This window comes from Osmia bicornis, chromosome 3 (assembly GCF_907164935.1).
Source record: "Osmia bicornis bicornis chromosome 3, iOsmBic2.1, whole genome shotgun sequence".
In the NCBI taxonomy this organism is placed as follows: domain Eukaryota; kingdom Metazoa; phylum Arthropoda; class Insecta; order Hymenoptera; family Megachilidae; genus Osmia; species Osmia bicornis.
The window spans coordinates 2,328,313-2,352,067 of record NC_060218.1 but is presented as its reverse complement, the minus strand read 5'-3'; the positions used below and the strand labels follow the sequence as shown (position 1 = coordinate 2,352,067).

The window sequence follows — 23,755 nt, the reverse complement described above, 5'->3', positions numbered from 1 at the left end:
ACGAGACGGTCCATAGGAGAAGTTGTTCTTTCAGTGGAGGTCGGCGGCGAGGATGTAAAGGGAATGTTTGCGGCGTTGGTCGCGGAATGGAAAAAGAGAAAAGCGGGAACAGATTGAGTGGCTGGCTAGGGCAAGGAACGACAGAAGTACCGGAAGGGTGGATGCGTTTCAATCGCAGACCGCGGTCGCGGTTGCTTTTCTTTTTGCTTCTTTTACCGTTTCAGTTTCTGAAGTGGCTCTTCCCTAGGCCGCAAAACCCGCTCCGTGTTTATACAATGTAATGGCTTGTGCCAGCATTGTAACGTTGGTCGGCTCGCTTCGCGATTCCCTTTCGGTATTCGTTTGCCACTTTATCACGCCCCTAGATTGCCGCATTAAACATCCAGCAAAGGGAATTTCAACCCTCTATCCAGTCGTCGTCGCAGCTCGTCAACCCTCTCGCAGCTCGCGTCCATCGCGTTTCCACGAAGATTAGCAACAACGATTCGCGACTCTTTCGAGCGAGAAACAAAACTCGATACCTCGACGAAAAGGAAAAAAACCGATCCTACTACACACCCCTGTCTCGTTCTCTGTTCGTTGCTCGACATTCTTCGTCCTGGTGATCGTCTTTGTCGATCGATGACGCGTTCAGTAATTCAAGAGGGCAAAAGGGAAAAGGGACGAAGTGGAAGAGTCTATGGAATTATGGCAGGTGGAAGACGGCCGACCTCCCTGGGCGGCGATCGTCGTCTCCAATCTACCAGCAGATATACGGTGTCGCGTTACACGCGTGGCTAACGCTATCGACCTGAACAGGGAAAGAGAAAGAGAGAGGATCCGCTCGCGTACGCTTTACCCTCTCGGTATAGTGGTGCCGGAACGGAACGGAATGGAACGGTCGTAGCCGCGTTCCATCGTACCGGGATATAGGATTGCCACACGGGCACATTGTTTACGCGACTCGGTTTCCCTTCAACGACAAAACACCTCCGCAAGAATCTTTCCATCTTCCCTCGATTGAAAGGTGGAAACGTTAACGAAGCCAGGTAACGCTCCACCGGATATGACTAGAAACGATTATGCGCGGATCAAGGGATGCGATGGTGGACGCGATGGGAACGATCGACGATGAATAAGTCCGGCGCATTTCTCGAAGGATATCGAGAACAGGGGCTTCTTACGACGCGCACATCGGGGCTTCCTTTCGCAAAGAATTCCCTGAAATTTTTTTCGGAAACTTGACCGTCAGCCACCCCCTTCCCATCTTCGTCAAATTGCCGCATCCGGACCGATATCGCCTACTATCCATATTCGATCGCGTGCAAAAAATAAAACAGCTACGGTAGATTTATTACTATAACACGGTGATTTCATAAACAACCCCGTTGAAAGTTGAGGCCAGGGTGAAACGGTGGAAGAAGAAGAACGGAGACGCGGTAATTGCAGGAAAGCCAGTCACCGAATTTCAATCACGTCGGTTCCTCCCTCGTCGTAGGAAAATCATCCAGGCATTATGTATTTGCTCTCGAGTATAACCGGTTCGGTGGGTTCACCCTCGCGAAGTCGCTGGCCTCTCTACGTCCTCCCCCGCCCCTCTCTCTGTCTTTGAAATTCGCGCGACCTGTCGCCCCCGTCGCGGTTATTAATATTTGCCGACAATTAACGAACCGGCGACCCCTTTAATTCCACCTCTTCATGACTAAGACACGTTCGCCAGATCGATCCGGCAAACCTTGTTTCAACCTTGTGTTTGCCACACGACCTGATGTTTTGTCAAACTTTTAGTCATTTCCTGTTTAATCTATCGAATCGGTTTTCTTCCGAGAACGACTTTGTTAGTTTACCGAGAACATCTGTTTAGTGTCTCAACTGAACAGTCGTCGAGTTTGACCTAATTTGGCTGTGCTTTTTCTTTAACTCTGGAACATCCGGCGTTCGATGTATATATCTACTTTGAAATCGAAAATAAATGAACGAAGAATGGAAAATAATGGAAATATCGGATATTTCGAAAAGTATCGAAAGGAAGAAAGGTGTGGCCATTACTCTATTACTCTCGCCACTCGAGGGGGTTCGTCGATTCCTTTTCGTCCAACGATCAACCCCACTCGTGCCACGTATCAATCCCGAAAATACCTGCAGGAAACGTGGCACGGGGGAGAAGGTACAGGGCGGATCCCCGTAAACCGATCGCTTTATTCCTTTGTGTATGTCTCCATTAGCTCGCAAACCCTTCGAAGAAGCAGACAGCTGCTGTTCTAAATCCTCGTTAAACTGACTGGCTGTCATATCTATTTCCGTGGTACATATTTCCGTCGTATCCATTGATTTACAATTTGATATTTCTGGTTACTCGAGCAATAGGCAATTATTTGGTAGATCTAAGGAAAGTTTCGAAACTATTTTTCGCGGGAGAGTATCCAAGGATATAACCAAGGAGCAAGTTTGTATTTGTAAGGCATCCTTCGGTCGGCCAGATCGTCTTCCTCTTGTCCGGTTTCCGGCGCTCCTTTGGTTGAACACAGATGCCAGTCGATAGAAACTAGATCCGTAGCTCGAAGTCGAAGCTGACCGTCGCGTTGGAACAAGCGGGTGCTACTTTGGGCCGGGGGTTGGAAAACCCATCAACGCCCAGAGAGGCAGCCAAGGGAGAGAGATAGTTTACCCGCGCTCTACTTTCACCCTTCCATCCAGTGGACCGTCCAGAGAACCCCTTTTCGTACAAAGCTCTCCGGATCCCAGAGCGCGCAAGAGCCCCGGAAGAGACTCGCCGAGGGAGAGGGTGGCAGAGTAAGCGCTCCGCTTACTAAGTACGTTTTGCATCTAAGACGCTCTCTGAGTTTAATTACGGGGCTTTGCGGTGTCGGCGACACAGACGCGCCGAGACAACGAATGTCCACGGTCATTCTCGTCCACCAATCGTCCGTATCATCATTATTTTTGCCGAAATGAAAGACATAGTTCGAATTTAGAGCAGCCGGTAATTCCGAAGCATTGCATAAAACAACAATATCTGAAACATTCATCGCGTCAATTACGATTTCACCCTTTCGTTCTCTATGCAGTGCGCGAACAAACAATATGAATATAGAAGCGCGATTAATCATCGTTTGATTAGCCCATGAATTCCATCGAAATGCGACAATTCGACATCATCGGATGCCCACTGGACGTTCATAAATGAATGCAGATTGGATAACAGATAATATTCCGTAAATTCCATCATCTCGGCAATGAAATTCTAAATGCAGGAGGTTCGGAGGAAAAGCGGGTATCCGCGGAACGGTGAAAACGAGGATCGAAGTAGTCGTGTGCGGGCCGGCTAGGAGCGAGAGCATAAAAGCCCCGTAGAATGACGTTTTACAAAGGGTCTATCAAGCGTGGAGCAACGTTGATGGGCAACAGATAAGCGGAGGGCCGCGGCCGGTGCAATTTCGCTCGGCGTGCACCGGCCCAGTCAGCGTCGTCCGCGTTACGATTTTTACGACGCTCCCTTTACAACCGACAAAATGTAATTTTCTGCGATATGTGTACGGACAGTGCGCGGGGCGGAGGGGAAAACGCGCGAGACGAGAGCTAGGAAGAAGGGTAAAGAAATAGCGCGATGGTGGTCGAAAGATTTCGCAGGAGACGCGTGGTGCTGCTTGCGATACGGTGTATATCCCTCTCGGAAAGGAATCGAAGGTTATTATAACGAAGCTCGATCGTATCGTTCGATTTACCGTCGCTATAAAATTTGAGGAATTTTCAAATAGCTTTTCAAATACGACGTTTATACGCGCGAGGCGTTCTTCTCGTTGGAAATAACTTTGAACGGCTACGCGGGACGTCGTCGTATCCGCGACGATCGAATTATTGCGAAGGATCCGCGACTCGGTGTCGATCGTAAATTTCACCGGACAATAAAGAACCACGCCGGATGGGAATTCTTCGTTAAAAGGGAGACCGCCGAAAAAAATAGCCAGAACGGGGAGGGCTTGTTCAGGATGCCGCGAGACCCTGAAAATCTTCGAAAGACCATCTCCGCGAGTAATTTTTTCCCTCGACCACGAGGATGACGTTGCCGTTATGCCGAAAAAGTCTCGACTCGTTTGCGGGCGAATTGATTTTCGAAATTTATCGTGGCGAGCTTCCGTTCGTTCGCGGCTTCTTCGCAATCGGCGCGTAAAGAAGCCGAGTTTACGACACGGTTGCACCCGAAAGCATCTTCGACCGGTTAATTGGAAGGCCAGGCTAATCGCGCCGCGGACCACGAAAGAGTTCTTTGTTCTTTGTTCCAGGCAAACGCCTTCTCTTCTCTCCTCTCCTCTTCGTCAACCTTTCCTCTTTTATACTCTCGCGCTCTTTACAGGGTAACTTCCGGTAGAAAAGAGTCGCTCGCTCCCTTGGCTCGTCCTCGTTTGCGGCCCATTGCCTTTTCTACGCGAAACCGACCGGTACCAATTATCGTGGCGAAATGGTGGCCGCTCCTAGATAAAACGGAGAGATTTCGAGGAAAATCTGATGGTGAATTGTCGCGAAAGCGGTGGTGTAGCATGATTTCAGGGCCGAACAGCGGCAACGCAATGCGGCAGTCGCAGCTGAGCCGAGATAATTAGGTTTGAGTGCACTCTGGTCGCCGCAGTCGGTAACTCAGTTATCAGTGGACACCCCGCGTACAATGGCTATCACAACGGCATCAAACATAACGCATCAATTAACGTGAACAATAACCGAGCCGCGGCAGGGGCGACGGGAAGGGTAGCTGGCGCGGAGTGCGAACGTTCAGGACCCTTCCTGCACCTACGCAACGACTATACTCTCTGGAAAACGATGGCCGCCGTTGGTGTTGCCGTTGCTGTTGCTGCTGTTGTTGCTGTTCCATATATGTACGTGTACCGTTGCGTTGTTGCGTTCGCGCTCGACGGAGTCGAAAGAGTTGCCTGTCTATTCAGATGCAGTTTCCGCGTTCGACCGGTTCAATTTGACAGTTCATTATTATTCCGATACTTGCGATCGGCTCTATTTCTCTTGGAGAATAAATTCTTTTTTCGAAATTGAACGGAGATCAACGCTCGTAGGCGTCGTTGGCTCGCGTTCACCGATACGATACGGATGGAGGGAGGTTGGTAACGAATTCGTCGAAGCGGCGAAAAAGCAATATCCAGAAGGGCCGTTGTGCGCGTGAATCCGCTCGCGTATGCGTGCCGGTACGCCTCCATACATTCATGCATATCCATAAGTGCGTGGTATCGGTTGAGAAAGAGAGAGAGAGCAAGTTCGTATGCATCGTGCACGATCAGGGGCCCTCTGGCGTATTCAAAGCGCGCACCGTCGCTCCATCTCGAGGAATGCGGCAATCGATTATCACGGTCCTGCATATCGATACTACCGTCGGACAGAGGGCCGGCGAGCGCAGAGAAGCGAACCGCGGGGACCCGAACCGGTGAGAGACGGAAGAGACCGGATAGAGTAGAGAGACAGAGGCTGCGAGCGCCAGGAGGGTGCAAGGGTGTCCGCTTAGCGCCGCTCTCCGCTACACCCTGCCCGTACGCACACGCGGCCGACTAATGACATCGGCTCCTCTATAATACTCGTGCCTCGAATATCATCGGCCCGATATTGCCACCGCGAGAGATTAATGTTTCGTCCTCGACCATCCCCCGCCCTCTCGGCCAGCCTCCTCTCTTGCTTTAACGACCTTTCGTTGCGCCATCCTCTTCGTTCGCGTATTCGTTGCGTGTTCCTCGATCGTCGTTAACACCTTTCTCTCTCGTTCTCTGTGAAATTTAACACGTTACATCGCCAGATAAGAATCCGAAACCCCGTGTTAGGATGATACGAAGAAGCGGGCCGAAAATCAATCGAGAATAATTCAGCCTAGTACTTTTCAAAGTGCCCCGAAGGGAAAAAGTTAGCCGCGCGTCGCGTCTGTCGTCGAGCCGATAAACGTCACCGATAGTCCCGCCACTCTGAAAACTCGGAGACGACGCGACGGAGTTTCGGGAACGGCGAGTAGCAGTTCGTCCGCGACGAGAACGCCAGGAACGATAATGGCGGCTATTAACGAGCCGTAGCGGGCGCGAAGGCACCTGAGCCCAAAATATCACCGCGATTAATGCAATTACAGCTTACAAGTCCCTTCGGCTCTAAGACCTCCTCTATTACTAATTCACCGAGCACGCGGATGTGTTTCGATCCCTTTTCAACCCTCTCTCGTCTCTCGACGCCCCGATCGACTTCTCTCATCTTCGATCGTCACAACCGAGGTTTCTCGGTCCTTCGGAGCGGTAGTAGCCGGGCCGAGGGCATTCGCGAGGGTGGATGAAGAGGCAGGTTCGAACGGATTACGGCGTTTTCCCGAGCCCTCGACATCGGTACCGGTGTTTGGCGGTTGCGGTTAACGTAATTACGCCGAAGGACCTCGCGAGAAACCGCGAACGTCTTAGCCTCCAGCTTCGTCCCCGTTTTCCCCACGATTTTCATCCCCTCGTCGTTCCCTAGATCCCGAGTCTAGAACGTCTGCTAATCGTTGGATTCCATACCGAAGACTCCTTGCCGTCGTCTTGGATCAACCTGCTGCTAGATTCTCGGGATTAGACCCTTCATCCCTGAGACTGTTGTTCGTGGCCGGGAGGGCGCGTTCATCGAAAATGACGTCGGGTATCTCGCAACGAGAAAATACAGGGCGTTGAACGCTCATCGAATGACTGCGTTGTTAACGCACAGATCGAGCAATTATCGGGGGACGATCGCAACCGATCGTCATCGTCATCGATGCCCGGACAGGCATCGGCGGTACCGTCCGGTACGAGGCCATCACGCTTTATTAGCGCGACGATCGGGACAATCGGTCCAATGATTACAGCCGAAACATAATCGTTAACGCGTACGACCCATTAATGACTATGGACCATTCTCGATGCCAAATTGGTGGCGGCGAATAGGCTCCGGACAGGAGAGTTCGCGCTCGCTTGCACAACCGTGTAACCGCGTGTTACCGCTTGACGCGACCGATGACGAACGTATTTGCGCGGCCCGTTAATCCCCGTTACGACAAATCAAAACGTAAACGCGAACATCCCTCGCGTTAGCCTCTACCGACAAATCACCCCTTGCCGTTCAATTTCTCCTCACCCTCTCGTTCGCTTTCCACGCGGAAACTTTTGCCCGTGTCTTGCCGGGAGCTGCGAACGCATATTCTGTTTCTCCGTTGCGAAATCGGCTACGTTCTTCCATAATTTATGAGATTCTCCGTCTGTCCGTGAGGCCTTTCCTCGCGACGTTATAATTAGAAATATGCTTACGGCCGTAATTCCGGCTCGAGCGGAACGAAGAGAAGGGTGGATGGTGGGGGTGTGGTTGGTGGTAGTGGCTCCGAAAAGAGGGTGAGCACGTTTACTGCCAATAAGGGACGCATGCATAATAGAAAGCCGTAGATGGTAGTCGACCGACCGACAGAAGGACTTACACGGGAATGCTACTTTACGAGGACTCGTATTACGAGGGTTGCGGATTCGTCGTCGTCTTTCATACGCGAATCCATTCCGCGTGGTATTCTCTTCTTGGCCTACGCCTTCTTCTTCGTGCCTTCGTATGGGAGGGAACGGGAAATTATTACCCTTTTTCGGCTCGAAATTTATCCGCAACGGAAACTCGAGGTCCCTGGAAACATCTAGCCACCCGCGAATTTCTTGCTGGAATAAGCCACGTTGGGTATTTTCGGCAGGGACATGGCCGGAACTCGCGAAACCCGCAACACCGACCGCATGGTCGAGCGCAAAAACGATAACGCCACGGAATTCGGTTTAGCGTGATTCTCCGCATTGACGTCACCGACGGTTTACCATGCACGACGAAGAGACAGAGGGAAAAGAGAGAAGCGGAGAGCAGGCACTCGGGGTGTCGGGTTTGCCAGCGCACCCAGAGTAGGGTGACACCGACCGTAATAACGGGTTACCAGTTACGCGTGGACATTTATTTATTTACGCTTTCCGCGCTGATTAATTTCCCGTGATTCCAGGTTTCGTTCGCACCCCGGCGAATCGACTTTAAACGCAGCTTACACGTTCGAAAAAATATCGCTCCGACGAGTGTCTTCTCGATTCTTTCGAAATTGTAAAATGAATTTTCCATCGTGAAATTCGAATGCCTCGCAGTAGAAACGATAGAGGAACAAAGCGGGAGAGCGCGTTCCATTCCGCGATGGTCGCGACGACGCTCAGGTACGCGTAGAATTTTCGCAAGCCTTTCTCCGCGCGGATCCGAGACGATTCGAGCGCGCACGCCCGCCGAAAGCGTAGGAGGGTAGCTACGTATGCACACATACGAGCGATGGGCGCTCAAGTAATTCGCGCAATTTCATCTAAATTCCGCAGCAACGAAATTTCTCGCGTCGTCTGTCTGCTCTCTCCCGCGCGTGCTTACATACAGCCAGCTTCCATAATGGTATTTCTTACGCTCTTTATTTATCACGGGCTGGTCGGTCATGCGCGCACACACACACACCTACACGTTCTCGCTCGACGTTATTATGAAATACGATTAGGTCGGTACACCTCGGTACTCTCTTCCATTTCTCGTCTGTTCCCTCTTTCTCCTCGCGGCGCCTTCGGCTATTTCGAATATGCGAACACGTTCGAAGGATGCCGATGCTCGAAATACCGTGTGTTGCACGGATCGAATACGATACTCTGTTTCCCGCCTTTCGTTTTCTATAATTTTATGTATTCGCTGAAGAAACGTCGAGGAACTTTTTCCTGTCGATTATTGCCGGCAATTAACGCTTTAATGACCGCATATTTTTATACAAGTACGCTGCGAATTTACAGCAAAAGGTAATAATATTAAAGTCAGGAATACGCGACATCGGCCACCAAAGTGAAAATGGACTTGTTTAGTCAGACAGATTGAAATATATAGGCTTGCTGAAAATCTGCCGTTTAACCCAAAGGATTCCCAGGGAATCAGTCTTCTTTTATTCCTCTTCGGCAATAAATCGCGTTGAAGGTTACGCTTTTATTTCACCCTGACAGCAGGGTGTAGGTGTAACTAGACGAGCGTAAAGAAAATCCAGGACCGCATCGCCTATTTCCCGGAGGAGCTTCTAGCTCGTTCGCGTAAATAAGTTGCCGCGTTTTATTTCTCTCTCCCGTCGTCTCGCGGAATATTTCTACGTCAGCTCGGCGAGAATATTGCTCGCAAGCAGGTGTACCTTTGGCCAGATAACCGGCAGAGATTCATCCCTCCGACACCCGCGAGTTTTCATCCCAGCGGACTTTCTTCTCGGAGATTAATTCTCGGCTTACCGTTTTTTTTGATCGCGCCTATATTTCCGTGATTTCGTGAGAATTAATTTTTAATCTCTTCGAAAGCATCGACGAGAAACGGTCTGGAGAGTTAGGTAGAGCGTCAGGTAAACGGCTGGTCTATTTTTACGTAAGGGGTTGGTACCGATGGACGCGTGTATCGGCGCGTACAACGCGTAAACGCAGAACCGTGTACACGAGGCCCATCAGCGCATTAACAATTATATTACGGAAGCTCACTGTTATGCGCGAGCGAATTCATACGCGTTGCCTTCGGGGCTTCGTGGGGTAAAAGCAAGCACCGAGGGAAAAAATTACACTACGGGGAAGAAGAACCAGCCAGTTCATTGGAATACGGAGAAGCAGCGTTTCTCGATATACGTAACCATCCCTCTCGTCTTGGAGCACGTTTACCAGGTTCGAGGTGAAAATTTCCTGTTCGTAAGGAAAGTGACGGGAGAATCGGGGTCGTGGTTTCCTCTGGCTTGACCGTCGGCTTTGTCGTTCTGGCTCGCGTCAGAAAGGGGCGACGAAGGAGCGAGCAGAGACCCTCGACAGCTTCTTTTACCCTTTGGTCGCGTCCTAGCAGTGGATGTGATTTAATTTTTTTTTTCTCGCTGTCCAAGAGAGACAGGGGGAGAGAGGAAGAGAAAGAGAGAGAATGGCCAGTGTCATATTCACGACAAACAGGCTGGTGGGTGGTGTCCGGCGAGAGAGACGAGAAACGATTGAAGGGCTAGCGAAATCAAGCGGGGGTTCGGGCCGTTAACCGGAGAGCCAGAGAAACGGACAACAGAGAGAGAGAGAGAGAGAGAGAAGGAGAAAGGGGGAGAGGACGAGTAGTCTCGGCGAGACTTAATTAAACAGCGGGCAAAGCCAGGTTAGTTCACAAAGTGACCGCGGCACCTACCCCTTGTACCCAGCAGCATCGGCTCTTCGTCGATATAGCCGGCCTTCTGGGATATACTAGCCACTGTATCGGCTTCCAACGTCCACCTCTTAGTCGACCTATCGACTAAAGACCTCGGCCTTTTATCGCGTCCTTCCCCAAGATTTTACCCTTTTTACCTAAACCAGCCCGATATATTCTTGGCCCGGTTGCTCCCTTCTCGAGTTGGCGACATTCTCGTCGTACAAAGTGAACCAGCAACAAAAAACAAAGTAGTCGTGGAAAAATTGAAGCTTGGTCAATTTAGCTGAAAGAGCAAAAAGAGGCTTGACCGGTGGCGACACCTTTGTCGTGGGCCACGACCCCCGCCGCGATAGGGACAGAAGGGACAGTACGTTCGCGGGGCGGTGACGGTACGGTAGCAGAGTAGTCCATCGTCGTCGACCAACGTTCTTTTTATCACAAAGCCGTATCCCTTTTGCACCTCTTCTGTATTCCTCAATTTCCAATGAGTCGGAATACGACATGAAACGCTAAACTGCCACAAAGGGGGTAAGCCGACCAGCGGACGAACCCTTTGCCCGATCCAGCGCAGAACCTCTCCTCCCTTCCCTCTTTCACCCACCGATTCGTTCTTCGCATTAGATTCTCTATTGCTCTCGTTATCACTGAAAAGAGATCCGTGAATCTTCTGGTTGACGTCAATCGTCTCTGTTGTCGTTGTCAACGACGAAATAATAAACTTGTGGCGTAGGATGAATCATGATAAACGTGGTGGTCGTACAAGCTTGTGATACTAGTTGGAGCGAAAAGGAATCTGGATTCGATCTGGCAGCTCGATGATCGAGTAGACCAGTGTCTAGTTGGCCGAGCAAAAACTTCCAGATTCGAGTGTCCGTGTAGCAAAGCATGCTCTCTTTTTTTTCCTCGATGTTTAAGATAGACCGAATCGAAGTATACACAACTGTTTCGTACGAGCCGTATGACGTCAAATGGTTTGACACGTGTAATCTTGTTTAACTTGGCATCGTATCGCGTCTTCTATGGCGGACCGAACGACGTTTTAGTAAAATTAGACTGCGATAAAAATTTCCTTAAAAAAAAAAATCTAACCAACGAACGTTACCGCGAAGGGAGTAATTGCAAAAAAGAGCAACCTTCCAGTTTCGCTCCCCTAATCGAGCCTCCTAATGTTTGTCCGCTGCGTTGACTTTGTTCGCGCGCAACCATCAGCCGCGACGCAGCGGGTTTCCGGTGCGGGATTCAGTGAGTCAGAATGGTCGCGTAAAGGACGGGATTCGTAGGCGAGCGAAGCGAGGAGGGTGGTAATCGGCACGCATCCGCGCGTCAGTGGCGTCGTCTAGGAGCGTAAACGACGTCGACTGGCACGGTTAGACGGAGACAAGGGCGAAACAACGTTGTTCGTATCCCCCGTCCATCCCTCGGCTCGAGCAGAGTTACAATACCGGTGAGGGTTCCACTGATCGGTGTGTGTAAACGTTCACTTCAAAGCAAATCAGCTATCGTTACGCACCGTAGCACCGACGTCATCGATGTCCGTAACCGTTCTTGTTGTTGTTGTTGCTGTCGCTGTTGCTGTTGTTGTCGACGTAAACTCTTTTGAGAATTAGCTCTCCACTCGTTCGAGGATACCGCAACGATGGGTTCCTTTGCGATAGGTACACAGATACTTGGCTGGTTATGTTAGTCACGGATTATTGATCCGAAGATGGATCTGGCTCGAGTAATTATAGTCTAGAATCGAGTATTGCGTCGAGATTCTTGTATAAATAAATTGTTATATGTAGAATTACAGGGTTGTTGATGAGTGATCGAATTCGATAAGTAACAATCAGTATGACGCGAAGGGGTTAACAATCGGCATCGAGGCTTCGAAATAGCTGGGAAAACTCGAGGATAGCGTGACGATCCGGCAGGACGCGACGGTGGTCGAAATGGGGTTGAAACGCGGCAAAGTCCCTCGGGTCCCAATTACACCGACACCCGATCCCAGCATTACGCGGCCCGGCTAATTCAAGGGGACGAACAGCGACGAGTATAAATCTCGGTTGGTTGATTGTACAGTTTCAATTCCGTTTGTCGCGTTGCTCGTCGGCAACGGCGTGAAACGTAAGTATCGTCAGGGACCGGTAGATAAACGATTATTCTCTTTCGGAGGTTCTCCTTCTCTTCTTCTCTGTTCATTTTTCCTTTTTAACTGGTGGATAACGGATGTTAGGAAAATCGAAGAGAAGGCGTCAAAGGGAACCGAGAGGAAAAGAGGCTTGCGAAAGGGGTTAACAGAGAGGAGACGGGCGTTTCTCTCTGGCGACAAAAGGCACGGGCTAATTACAGGGAGGCCGCAAGTTTCTCGTGGCGCGACAGCAAAGGCAGCTGTCGGTTCCCAAGGCGGCGTTGCGGAGAGTAGAGGTTTTTGCTCGTAGAAAAGGCAGGCGAGCTTGACGCGCGAGAAGCCGGCCAGAATTTCCGTTCGCGGATCCAATCCAGAGCACGACCGCTCGTTCCGCGTTCTATTTGTTATCCTAGCCGAGATCGACCAATCCGCCTCGCGGCCAATCTTGCTCCGCTACACTGCTATCCAAAAGTATTCGGCCATGCTGTTAAGCATGCTGCTATATCTAATCCGAAGCTAATCTAATCAGAAACTTTGTTTCCTTCACTGCGCGGCTAACTTGCGTCACATCACTGAACAAAATGGCAAAGGAATTTTTAAGTAAAGTTAACGATAAAATACTTTTGAACAGGAATGTATATTCCGCTCGTAAACTCGGCGACAACGTGGGAAACGTCGTTGGCGTTTCTTCTGAAAACGTTTTTCAGCCTCGTCAAAATAAAGTCCTGGAGTTTCTGGAGAACGTCGAAGCATCACCGTGATCGTCTGGTGTATCGGTTGTTCCAAAGGTCATCTCATTGTTCGAAGCGAAGCAACGCGTGTCCCATTACGAATCCCTCGACTAGCAACAACCAACATCGACTCGTTGCAACCCCTGCTAAGATAATACGGTCTTCGAGCCAGCAGGAGGTCGGACATTTCAACCTTTACCGAAATGCCAAACGGGGCTTTAAACGGGCTAATAACACCGCGCTCCCTATCTTCTTCCACCCCTTCGACCCCGGTCCCGCGATTTTCTCCCTGCTTATTGCACAAATTGCCTTTGCAGCCGCGATGCGTCTACCCTATAAAACTGATAACGACAATTTTTCACCTTGCAAGAAAGAAACAACAGCGTATTTTCGAATAATAAATCGAACCCCAAGCGAAAAAGGTTTCTCTTTGAACCGTCATCAAGAGAGTTGGTGCACCTTCTATCGGCGGATAAGCCTCGAGGAAAGAGGGTGTCTGATAAAAGAAAGACGTTGCTTCGTTTCGCGTACCTTTTCATTTGCTCGCCGGTCATTAGCCGAACGAGAAGACGATGGTCTTAGGCCAGCGGTGGTGTTCCGTCAATATCCTGGGATGATCGATCGTCCTGTGGCTGGAACCGCAGGAGGTCTCGCGCAAATTAAGTATCGTCTTACGTGGGCCCGCCGCCTTGAGGAATCCTCGAAAACGTGTTCGCACGCTTTTTTCGATCAACCTAACGAAAGTGTTCGCACGAATCCGCGATCGATGGGACGCGATCGATGAGCGCCGCGTCAACGAACATCGTCAATCTTCGATTAGCTTTTTCGTACACCGCTGGAATTTTAAATTTCGTAACCCGGCCATTCGACAATGGTAATTTCGTAATCTCAGAAAGTGTTGACGAGGAGGGGTGAGTCGACATCGGTTTCAACATCGATCACCCGGAGAAAAAGAGACAAGGGGGAGGGTGAAAGAGAGGCAAAGGTGAAAGCAAAAGTTTCGCACGGGAAGATAAAGGTTTTGTATAGTCGTTGGGGAGGGTAGACTATTTCCTATATTTGCGATATCGTAGAAGCCGCTTGACATTATGGGTGGCGACGAGGGAGGAGATGGCCTATTCCGTGAGACCGGCTGTCATATTCATGTATTGACACTGAGCTGGTTGACTAATGGACTGCTGTTGTCACAGGCTCGTGTTACCGCGAGGGCCCGGCCTCGACAACTCGTTTTTCCTAGCGAATCGACCGAAACTTGCGTCGACCACCGACGATCATTCGCTCGCAGAAAGCGTTTCGACGAAAAAACAAGAAATTTCCCCCTTGTGCTTTTCCACCCTTCCACCCGCTTCTGCCTCTAGCTGCTCATCTTTTTTGCCCACGGAGCGCAATATACCGCGAACGTGGCCGTGCCAAGCACCAAGCACGCGGATATATTCCACTCGGTCTTCTACACTTTTACATATTTATCGGCACTCGCATTGTACTCGCGTCAGCCGAGACGCCGACATCTTTTGCCAGGAAAATCCGTGATATTGAATTTACCCGCACCTACCTGACGCCCTTTCTCTTCGTTTCTCTCCGTTTCTCCGTCGACAGGATACCGAATCGATTTTAAGGTGACTAAGCGTCCGGCTTCAGTAGATGGTACCATTGTTTCGAAAATACGGCACTCGAATTTTGAAAACGTAAATTATAACGTGATGTATAGCGAAACGATTCGTTAATCCGTGCGTGATTCATCGAGCAACAAGATTCGCAAGTCGGTCGCCAGATAACAGGAGCTCGAGTCCCGGTAAGATCTCGATCTTCGATCCAGACTCGACGTACAATGGAGAAATCGCTTCTGTTGTTCGTTTTTTCTTGGACCGCGAGCTGAGAGAAGAAGAGAGAACACGAGAGGACAAAGGGGAGTGGGTGTTGCAAATGGAGTAGGTGGTCAAAGAGGAGCAGCCCGTAAACGCGAGACTATTCTATTACGGACTGACATTCGATACAAACTTGGTCGAACGATCACGGCCTTTGCCGTCCTCCATCCATCCTTCCTTCCTTCCTTCCTTCCTTCCTTCCTTCCTTCCTTCCTTCCACTTTCTACCCTTCCATTACACTTACGAAACAACCTAGACTAAGCCCGGGCAACTAGGACGATTATTTTATGATCCTGGGCAACAACAATACGTCGGGGCAAAATGACATACGTTTCATTGGAAAAGTAAAGAATCTAAGCTGAAGCAAAGTCTCGAGCTTAGAATAATGGGAAATGCAACGTAGAGACTTTATAGCGGCGTCTCTTCGCGACCGTTTGATTTATCGTCCAGTGAAATAGCTCGACGACAAACCGGCCATTGGAAGGTTCCCGCGAGGATCGCGGCTTGTCGCGGATCTATCCGTGAGACGAGCTCGTTTACGCGACCGGTCGATTCGACAAAGCCGTAAAGAGTATCCGCCTCGACGCGAATACGGGTACCCGTAAAGTTACCCGATGGAATTTCATTGGACGAGCGGCAGTAAAGCAATGTCTGGTCGTCGGGAATCGTTTACTTACCTCGAACCTTCTGCTCATCTTGAAGCTGACGCTCGAGGCTGTCCTTCACTTCTCTTTCCCGAAGAACGTCCATCTTCAGTTCGGCTGAAATCATAAAATATATTTTCGCTTAACCGATGTTTCGTTCGATTGTTAGATTTTCCAGTGAAAATTAACGAGGGAAATGTACCGGTACTTGGTTAACAAGTTAATCGTTAACGACAGGGAATATGTCAATGTACAAATATTTTAAAATAGATTTTGATCACTTTAGAGACTCATTACTGTAGCTTGTTTGCTATCCTCATTCGACAAATTTGTATATTAAAATTGCTTCTAAAGTAGCTCGCCGTGAAAATGTTGACCGAACAGATTGCAAAGAAGAGAAGTGTTTGTGTCATAATTTTCATAGCTCGAAAAATGATCTGATAATTTCTTAAGTCTAGAACTGGTGAAAGGGTTAAAATAACATAGCATTTTAATAGGCACAGTTTGCATGGTAAATGATCTCGTTCTCGCAGCAGTCTCGAGTTGGATTAACGCGCGGGTAAGATTCTCCGTGGTTGCTTTTCCCAAAAGATGGCACGGATGGTGGAGTATCGCAGTCGGTCTAGTGGGTTCGTGATTAAATTCAACGGACGATAGCCGGACCAGAGCTCGCGTAGTTACCTCTAATAGAATTACACGGAGACGAAGAGGATCTCGACCGCGTGGCTTGTCTCCGTGCCGTGTTCGTCCCTCGCCATCTTTCTCCGTCTTCGCGATCTTACCCTCTTCCCTCGTGGGACCGAGCACGCTAAATTAGCCATTTCGAATCTCGGCAAGAGGGTACGTTCGCTCAGAGACTAGAAACTCGTCGCTTTCTGACTTCCTCTTCTCTCGTAGATACGTGGTTTCCTCGAGGTTCGAAAGAGACGCGATTATCGACGTCCAGAAGCTGAATCTATTACGTTTAGCGAGCTTAAAACCCCCGGAGAGAAGGAACCCGAAGCATCGTCCCTCGTCGAGAAGGAAAGAAGTCGCTTTTCAGCTGGTAAAACGTTTCCGGGCTCTAAATCAAGCAGGCTAATTCGGTTTAACGGAAGAAAAGAAAGCTAGAGGGAGTGGTGGGGTAAAAGCACCCTCTTTCTTTCTGGCTGTCTGCTCTTCGAATTACATCGGTGGCCAATGAGCCGGGAGGCTCGTAACGCGTCTCGCGGCTCATCGACCGATAAGCTGCTCGTTAGATCGTTGCCAATTTGCGGACATTTCGCAGCATCGTTTCCGCAGCGATTCTTTTTTTGCTGGTGGTCGTATTTTTTCAGCGAACACTCGGAATCGGTATAGGTATCGAGGTTTGGGAAATGCTAGGATATTCGCGGAGAACAACGGAGAAGGGCAAAGCAGAACAGTACGATGAGAATCAAGCTGGTAGATTAGGTAGGGCCACGTCTCAGCAGTCTGGCAGCAATTTGAGAGCGTTTGCGAGGTCCATTAACGGCGGTAACTCTTCACGACCGGCCGCCACGAAGATTCAATTTGAATGCTAACCAGAATAGGAAGTTCGCGCCGGTGCTACGTGTATACGTTACGCGGCTGCCCCTTCCTGCCCCTACCTCCCGTCCTCCGACAACCCCCTCGCCACCCTGTTATTGCCAATTTCGGCGCGTTTCTGCAGCCCACTTTGCGATCGTTTAGATTATCATCTCTCCCGGTTTCTCTTTCTCTCGTCGCCCGTGTTAGCGAGCTTTTCCCCACCCTCGAAACCAGCCCTCTCGCTCTCGTTCACCTTTCCCTCGGTACCTAACGTTTCCGGAGATAATTGAACTTTATTAGAGATCGTCGTCGACGGAACGTCAGCCCTGCCGCTCACCCTCGGGCCGATTCGAATCGACTCGGTCTATCCGAGTTGAAATTTCAATTCTACTTTTGGATCTATCAATTGTAGGTAGCGGAGGTGAAATGTAAAATATAATTATTAAGGTAATTCAGACTTTAGAGGATCGAATTGAAATTTATAGCGTCTCGTCTTTTTAACGTTCGTCGTTTCGATGTAAAGCTTGGTGGATGAGAAGTTTCCGGTAGGCGACGACTTGGAAGTCGTGAAAATCAATCCTCGTTGGCGGGCAGAGGGTGCACGACGGGGGGTTCGAGCTTATTGAAATTCGACCGCGAGCTAGCGGCCATTAAAATTTCAAGGATTAATGTTGGCCGTGTAGCTGGCTCGTAAGAAAACTCGCCCCCAATCGAGGGGCTGCCTTCTCTTGGTCGTTTCCCGCGTCAATTAGAAGAGCCCTAATCGCGAGTCGCTCCATAAACCGTGAGTTACGCGGGGACTCGTTACACGCGCGCTCGATTCAAATTTTATTTTACAATTTCCGAACACACCTGTCGAAAAGATTCGACTGGTTAGAGGCGAGAGGGTTATCTCGCGTACGGCGTTATCGCGAGGTGGAATCGCGCCTAGTCCAGGATCGTCGGCGATAATAATATTCACGGTAGCTCGAGCACTCTGGCCCGGCAACAATAACGGTGCAACGGAACGTGCATGCCACTGTTACCGGAGCGATTCATGGTTATTGATTAGTATATGGTGGCGGGAAGACGGCGCGGCGACGGGTTAGTGGTGGTGTAGCGTTCACATCCCCGCAGGGCTTGTACGACGACGTATACGGGCGTATAGCTTCTGCGCGACGCTAAGATATTCGCAGCAGCCCCAGGCCACCCTCAGAAACAACAATGTCAACTTACCCTGTACGCCGTGCCCTGCAATCGTTTGAATAGTATAATGTAGCTTTCGTGTTACACCCCCGCCCCGTCCCTCCCACGCTTTCCACCTCTCGTCCATCGATAACCACCTTCGTTGTCCCCGTGGATCGTTCTCGGCGTTTTTCTCTCTTCTCGACGAGATTGGCAGGCGTTTACGAATTTCATTTCGACGGATCGCGGACTCGGTAATAAACCGCCGTTGGGAATTAAGCGGCGGATTATTTCGGTAATTTACAACCCCTGGGATAGCGAGCCTGCTCTCTCTCTCCCTTTGGTATTCGTTTGCTCCGAGAGAGAGAGAGAGTCGAGGATAACGATGCGTCTTCTTCCACGAAAGCAACGTTTCTCGTTTCTTCAACCAAGGAGTCGGATTCTCGCCTGTTTCCCGCGTGAGAATTTCATAAATTTCCTGACCCTGTGTCCCGATTAATCCCGCGTTGGGTTTTCTCGGCGAAGGGAAGACGAAACGACGATATTATTGTTTCCACCCTTGCATATTATAAACGCGTAACGATCGTCCGTGCGCTCGCAAGTTTGTCCTCTCCCGCGGGCATGCCTCCCCGTGCGCGGAACTCGAATTGTCTGCGGTACACGGGAGCGGAAAATCATTCTTAGAACACCGTGATACGCTAATCGCCCATACGACATGTCATTCGACTACGCGCAGAAACCTAAGAACTTGATCGATGAATCGATCGAAGGGTATTCTCGACGATAAGGAGGAGCGTAAGGCGACTTTGATCGGGACAAAGTCGAGCAGAGGCCAATAGTTATCCTGCATGGATTACGGTCCTTGGCTAAGGGCTACAAGGGTTTCCCTCGTACAGGATTTAAGACGGACTTAGGCCTTGTTCCGGTCGCTGACCACTTTGCCTCCCATTAACCATTAACGGATCTAACGAAAATAGGATTAGATCGCAGCTAGTCAGTCTCGCCGCGCGAGCGAACACTAAAACTACTGCCGTTTGCGTTCGAGGTCGGGTTTCTTCGACGAAAAGCCGCGTCGCTGCGACCAAGGATTATCCGCGCTTCTTCTTTTCTTTCTTCCCTCGATGAACGTCGCCAACAGATTCTTTACGCTCCTCTTTTTAATCTTCCTCGATCGAGCAACGTTTAAGGTACCTACTTATTTGTTGATCGACGATGTGCTTGCCAACACTTTCGAACATTAACTTAATGCTCCTTAAAACGTGCCTTCTCGCAATAGAGCAGTGGACGTGTTAATCATCTTTTAGTTTTGTCGTGTTTTCGTAAAAAAGAAAAAAATCTGACGGTAACGATAACAGCATAGTGGAGTAGGATTCAAGGCACTTGCGTTTCTTGCGTTTCTGAACCTACGGATTTCTCGGACGAGGAAAAATGAAGATCGTTCGAGGTCTCTCGAACGAGTCGAAGGCGGTGATATCGTCGAAGCGGTGGTTTCTAAGCGGCGCGCGGCGGTCGTGCAATAACTCGGCAAGATATCCCGGAGGGTCTGTTCCCGAAGGAAGGAAGGAAGGAAGGAAGGATTATCTTGAAACGCGAAAACGCTCTCCGCCGTATCTCCGGCCACCGTAGTCTCGCGACTTCGAGCCGACCTGCGGGACAGAGATATCGAAACTATTCAACTACGATCGACCACGATGTACGATCGCACTTATTCTCAGCTGCACTTTGCGTCCGTTCGGTACCACGCGATCCTTCAACAATTGTCGTGAATATTTCTCGAACGTGGTAAAAGAGTCTGTGTTGCAAGAATCGAGCAACAAACTTATAATAACGCTTTAAACTTTCTCCGGTAATCTTCAGTGGTAACCGCGAATCGATCTGGGTGCAGTCGTTGAACTCTCGCGTAGTCCAGCATTTTTTCCCCAGGTACCATTGGATCTTTATCGTTATTACGAGTGTCTGTCAGAGCGTACTTGCATGCGTGCATGCTAGACCAGCCGCGCGCAGCACGAGACATTAATGGTTTGCGATCGTAAAACGTTCAGCGGCAAGATTCCTCTAGCATTTATCGAATAACCTCCGACGACCCGTAGTCGACATCTTAACGATCGATTCTTCCTCTCGTTCCCTTTACTAGACGATTCCACAGCTTACACGCTCGGCTTCTCGAGAATGTCCGAAACAGCTCGAAATACTGTATGCAATTTATGCGAAGGCGAAAGCGTATCGCGTGCACAGGAAACGGTCACGAGTTGTAAAATCGGGACCCATTCGCGAACAACCAGCTGCTCCTTCTCTCTTCTTTGTCCCGCGTGTCACTCGAGACCGTAATTAAAAATTGTTTTAACGAATGCTGCCTACCGCGGTATCTTCATCTTCTCGCGCGTTCACCAGTCTCCAGGCTTCCCGTGAACGAGCCGTCCTTCGTTAGCGAACCCCGTTAATAACCGCCTGCTACCAACTTATCCACCAACTCTGTTGTTATTGCCCCGCTTCTGTCGTTCCGGGCTAAACTTGTCGATTTTTATCTCTGCCGTATTCCTTCCCGTAACGTATGCAGGAAGGCGAGTGCAGCTTGTGGAAGGAAACGAAACGTCTTCATTCGTACCGATATGACAGCTCCAATTATCGAGGTTTTTTTAACTCTCTTCGTCCTGAGTGATACTTTCAGAACAGGATTCTCTTAATCGGAACTCGAAGGAGGATCGGTGGGGGTGGAAGAGAACCCTTTCAGGAGAGGCACGAAGCCGCGTGCCGTGGCGATTCCACGTCGTCGAATCAGATTTCTCGGTTGAGAGTTGTAACAAAATATTCGTTCCTCGCGGCAGTAAACGGCGTCGTTAACGACACGGTCCTCTCTGTTTCTTTTTCGCTTGGACCACGACCGACTCTCTCGAGTGGCTGTTACCACTGCTCTTTTATTGCCGGTAAATTACACGTTTTATTCGCCCGTGCGACGACCCGAAAGCAAACTGTATAATTGAACGGTAGTTAAAACTGCGGTAGGTCATGTTTCTTTTCAGCGCTCTCGTTCTCTCTCCCTTTCTATTGTGGTTTCATTGATCTCTCTGTCGTTGCTAACAGCTTTTGGCGAAAGTTGATGTAAGAGATATGCAGGTAAATGGATAACGCTGAAAGTTTTCAGATTCTAGCAATAGGCTGGCAACAGCCAAAGATATATAACAGACTACGAAGGATCGTAATGAAGCGAAGGTCGCGAGAGGAAGGACCTCGGCGACAATGTCTCGCGAGGGACACTTAAACCCGCGACGACGATAAAACTCGCGAACGCGCCTCGAACAAAGTCCGAAGACAGGACGGGACGAGATAGGAAGGAAAAGAATTCGCGAGATCTTCTCCCGTAGGCTTCGAGAGGCTCGTAAATTTTCAGTTTATAATCGTGCTCGATGCGAAAGGACGCGTTCGCGTGCGCCGACTATTCGATTCCTCTTCAGCGAGGAAATCGCGAGATCGTTAGACGCTCGCTGCCGTTCGTTTGTTACTTCATTTGGGGAAGTTACAACAGGATCGTAGGATCGATGTCCTTTGGATCGTTAAATCGAAGATTTAGGTGACGTTCTCTCGACACTTTATCGCCGGGACTTGCAATTTTCTTTCTACTCCCAGGCAAGCCTGTTTTTGTTCGTTTGCTTCTTCGAAATATTTTATTAAATTTCTTATGTAACAAAGCATTCTGAATATTTCCTTATCCGGTATTCAGTGTGTCCATGGTCCGTTTCATCCCTCGGCCCTGGACCCTTTTCGCTGGCGCAAACGAGTCGTTCTCCGGTGCTTTATGCTAAAAGAGTACCCTGGTGGTTTCTCTAATTGACAATCGGCCCCGCGTTCTCCAGGCTGACCGTGCGTTCTGGGAGCCCGAGGTGGGAACCGACAAGGACCGTGCCACGGCAACATCGTATTGTCTCGCGTTTTTATTCCAACAGGACTCGGGGTGGAGCTGTAGATCCTCTCCCTATTCTTGCTCCTTCGGTGCGCATACCTCTGGTTCACGCTCGTTTGCAGCTTTCCACGGATTCGCGCGAGAATAACCGGACCAAGGGGCCCGGAACGCTGTGGTGTGCGTGCTCTGCTCGTGGTCGCGGCTCGAATTAACGAGTAACAACGGGGCCACCCTGACCCGGGCGCCAACGTGTCCCATTAAAGGCGCCCTTTTTCTTCCACGGCAAGCTACCGGCCCTCTCGAGACCCGCTGCTACCGCTGCTCGTTATGAAAATTCCTCGGCTTCGAACCGGCACACGATCGAATGCACCAACGAGCACTATATTCTCTTTTATTGTTTTTCTACTGAAACTTACTTCGCTTACTTAGTTGATTTAAATTGAAACAGAACATCAGACGCAAAGTGCGTCCATCTCATTCGTCGAGTGCAGGTTGATTGATTTATGTCTGACCCCAGTTTCTTCGCTTCGAGCAAGCTAAGCAACGCTATCCGTATATCGGCCAACGATCAGCCATTATCGCGCAGACTGTACGCACATGTGCTTACTTTTTCCCTCTATAAACTCTTTACTCTTCTGCCGATAAAACAATACCAAGCATCGTCAAATATTTTACTCCTCGCGGCTGATCGATATCGACGTTCGTTTCCTGTTTCCTCTCAACGATTTCCGGACGTTTTTTACGGCTGCTTCGCCCCTTTCTTTCGTGATGTCCTCAAGCTCGGATCAAACTTTATCGCGTCGGTTGTTTGCTTTAATTAGCCCGTCGGCGTTGTCCTAGATTTAATTAAGAATGGTGTACCGGCTCGCTTTATTGAGCTGAAAACGACCAAGCCACAAGGAGGTCGTGACGAACGACCGTTGTCTTTTGTTTCCAACGACCGAAGAAATTCCACGTCGAATCGATCTGTACGGTATAATATCCCTTTCTCTTGTGCCCGTTCCTGCCGGGACCGTTTCGCGACTGTTCCGAGACCTGCCAGCTTCCGCTCCTCTCCGTCTTCTCACGGTCCCAGCTATTAGCCTGGCATAATTTATTACTTTCCACCGTAATAAGCATAATAATCGACGGCGGTCGGTTGTTCGCGGGCTCGCAGCCCCGCGACCTTCGACCCAGGGACGATCTTTAAGGTAGCCTGCGCGAGGTTGCGGACGTTTAATGATGCCGGAGGCTGTATAGCGCCGATTCGGTGCTGGATCGCGAATGGAAGCAACGAATCGAAAAAGGGAGAAGCAAAAGGCGAAACACGAGCACCAACGACGAAATCGTAACTCCTTCGACTCTTCTTCCTTTTTAACGGCCGTTTCTCGCAAAGACCGTGTTCCTTTCTCTATTTATAGCGAGGATACCGGTCGGACAGCTCGCGATCGTGTATGCTTTTTGGGCATCCCGGTGTTCCAACTACCGCCGCTCAACCCTTTCGCTCCACGTGAATTTACATCTTCCGGTTATCGGTCAACGGGTATATCGATTTATTAACAAAATTTGGTTCGTTGTTGATTGCAACTGGTAAACGGAGCCTGGAGGCTCGTTTCGCGAAAGGCGTATCTCGGTAGCCGAGTTCTCGTGCATCC

General features: G+C 49.8%; 1 protein-coding gene across 4 annotated transcripts in view; it reads right to left on the bottom strand.

Annotated features, from left to right (window-relative positions):
• Positions 1 to 23,755, bottom strand: part of LOC114878199 (dachshund homolog 2) — a 126,302-nt gene that overhangs the window by 15,752 nt on the left and 86,795 nt on the right. For all 4 annotated transcript variants that reach the window (XM_029191752.2, XM_029191723.2, XM_029191731.2 and 1 more), the window contains one exon: positions 15,566 to 15,649. In XM_029191752.2, coding sequence (XP_029047585.1) covers positions 15,566 to 15,649 — 84 coding nt within the window. The remainder of the gene's footprint in view (positions 1 to 15,565; positions 15,650 to 23,755) is intronic.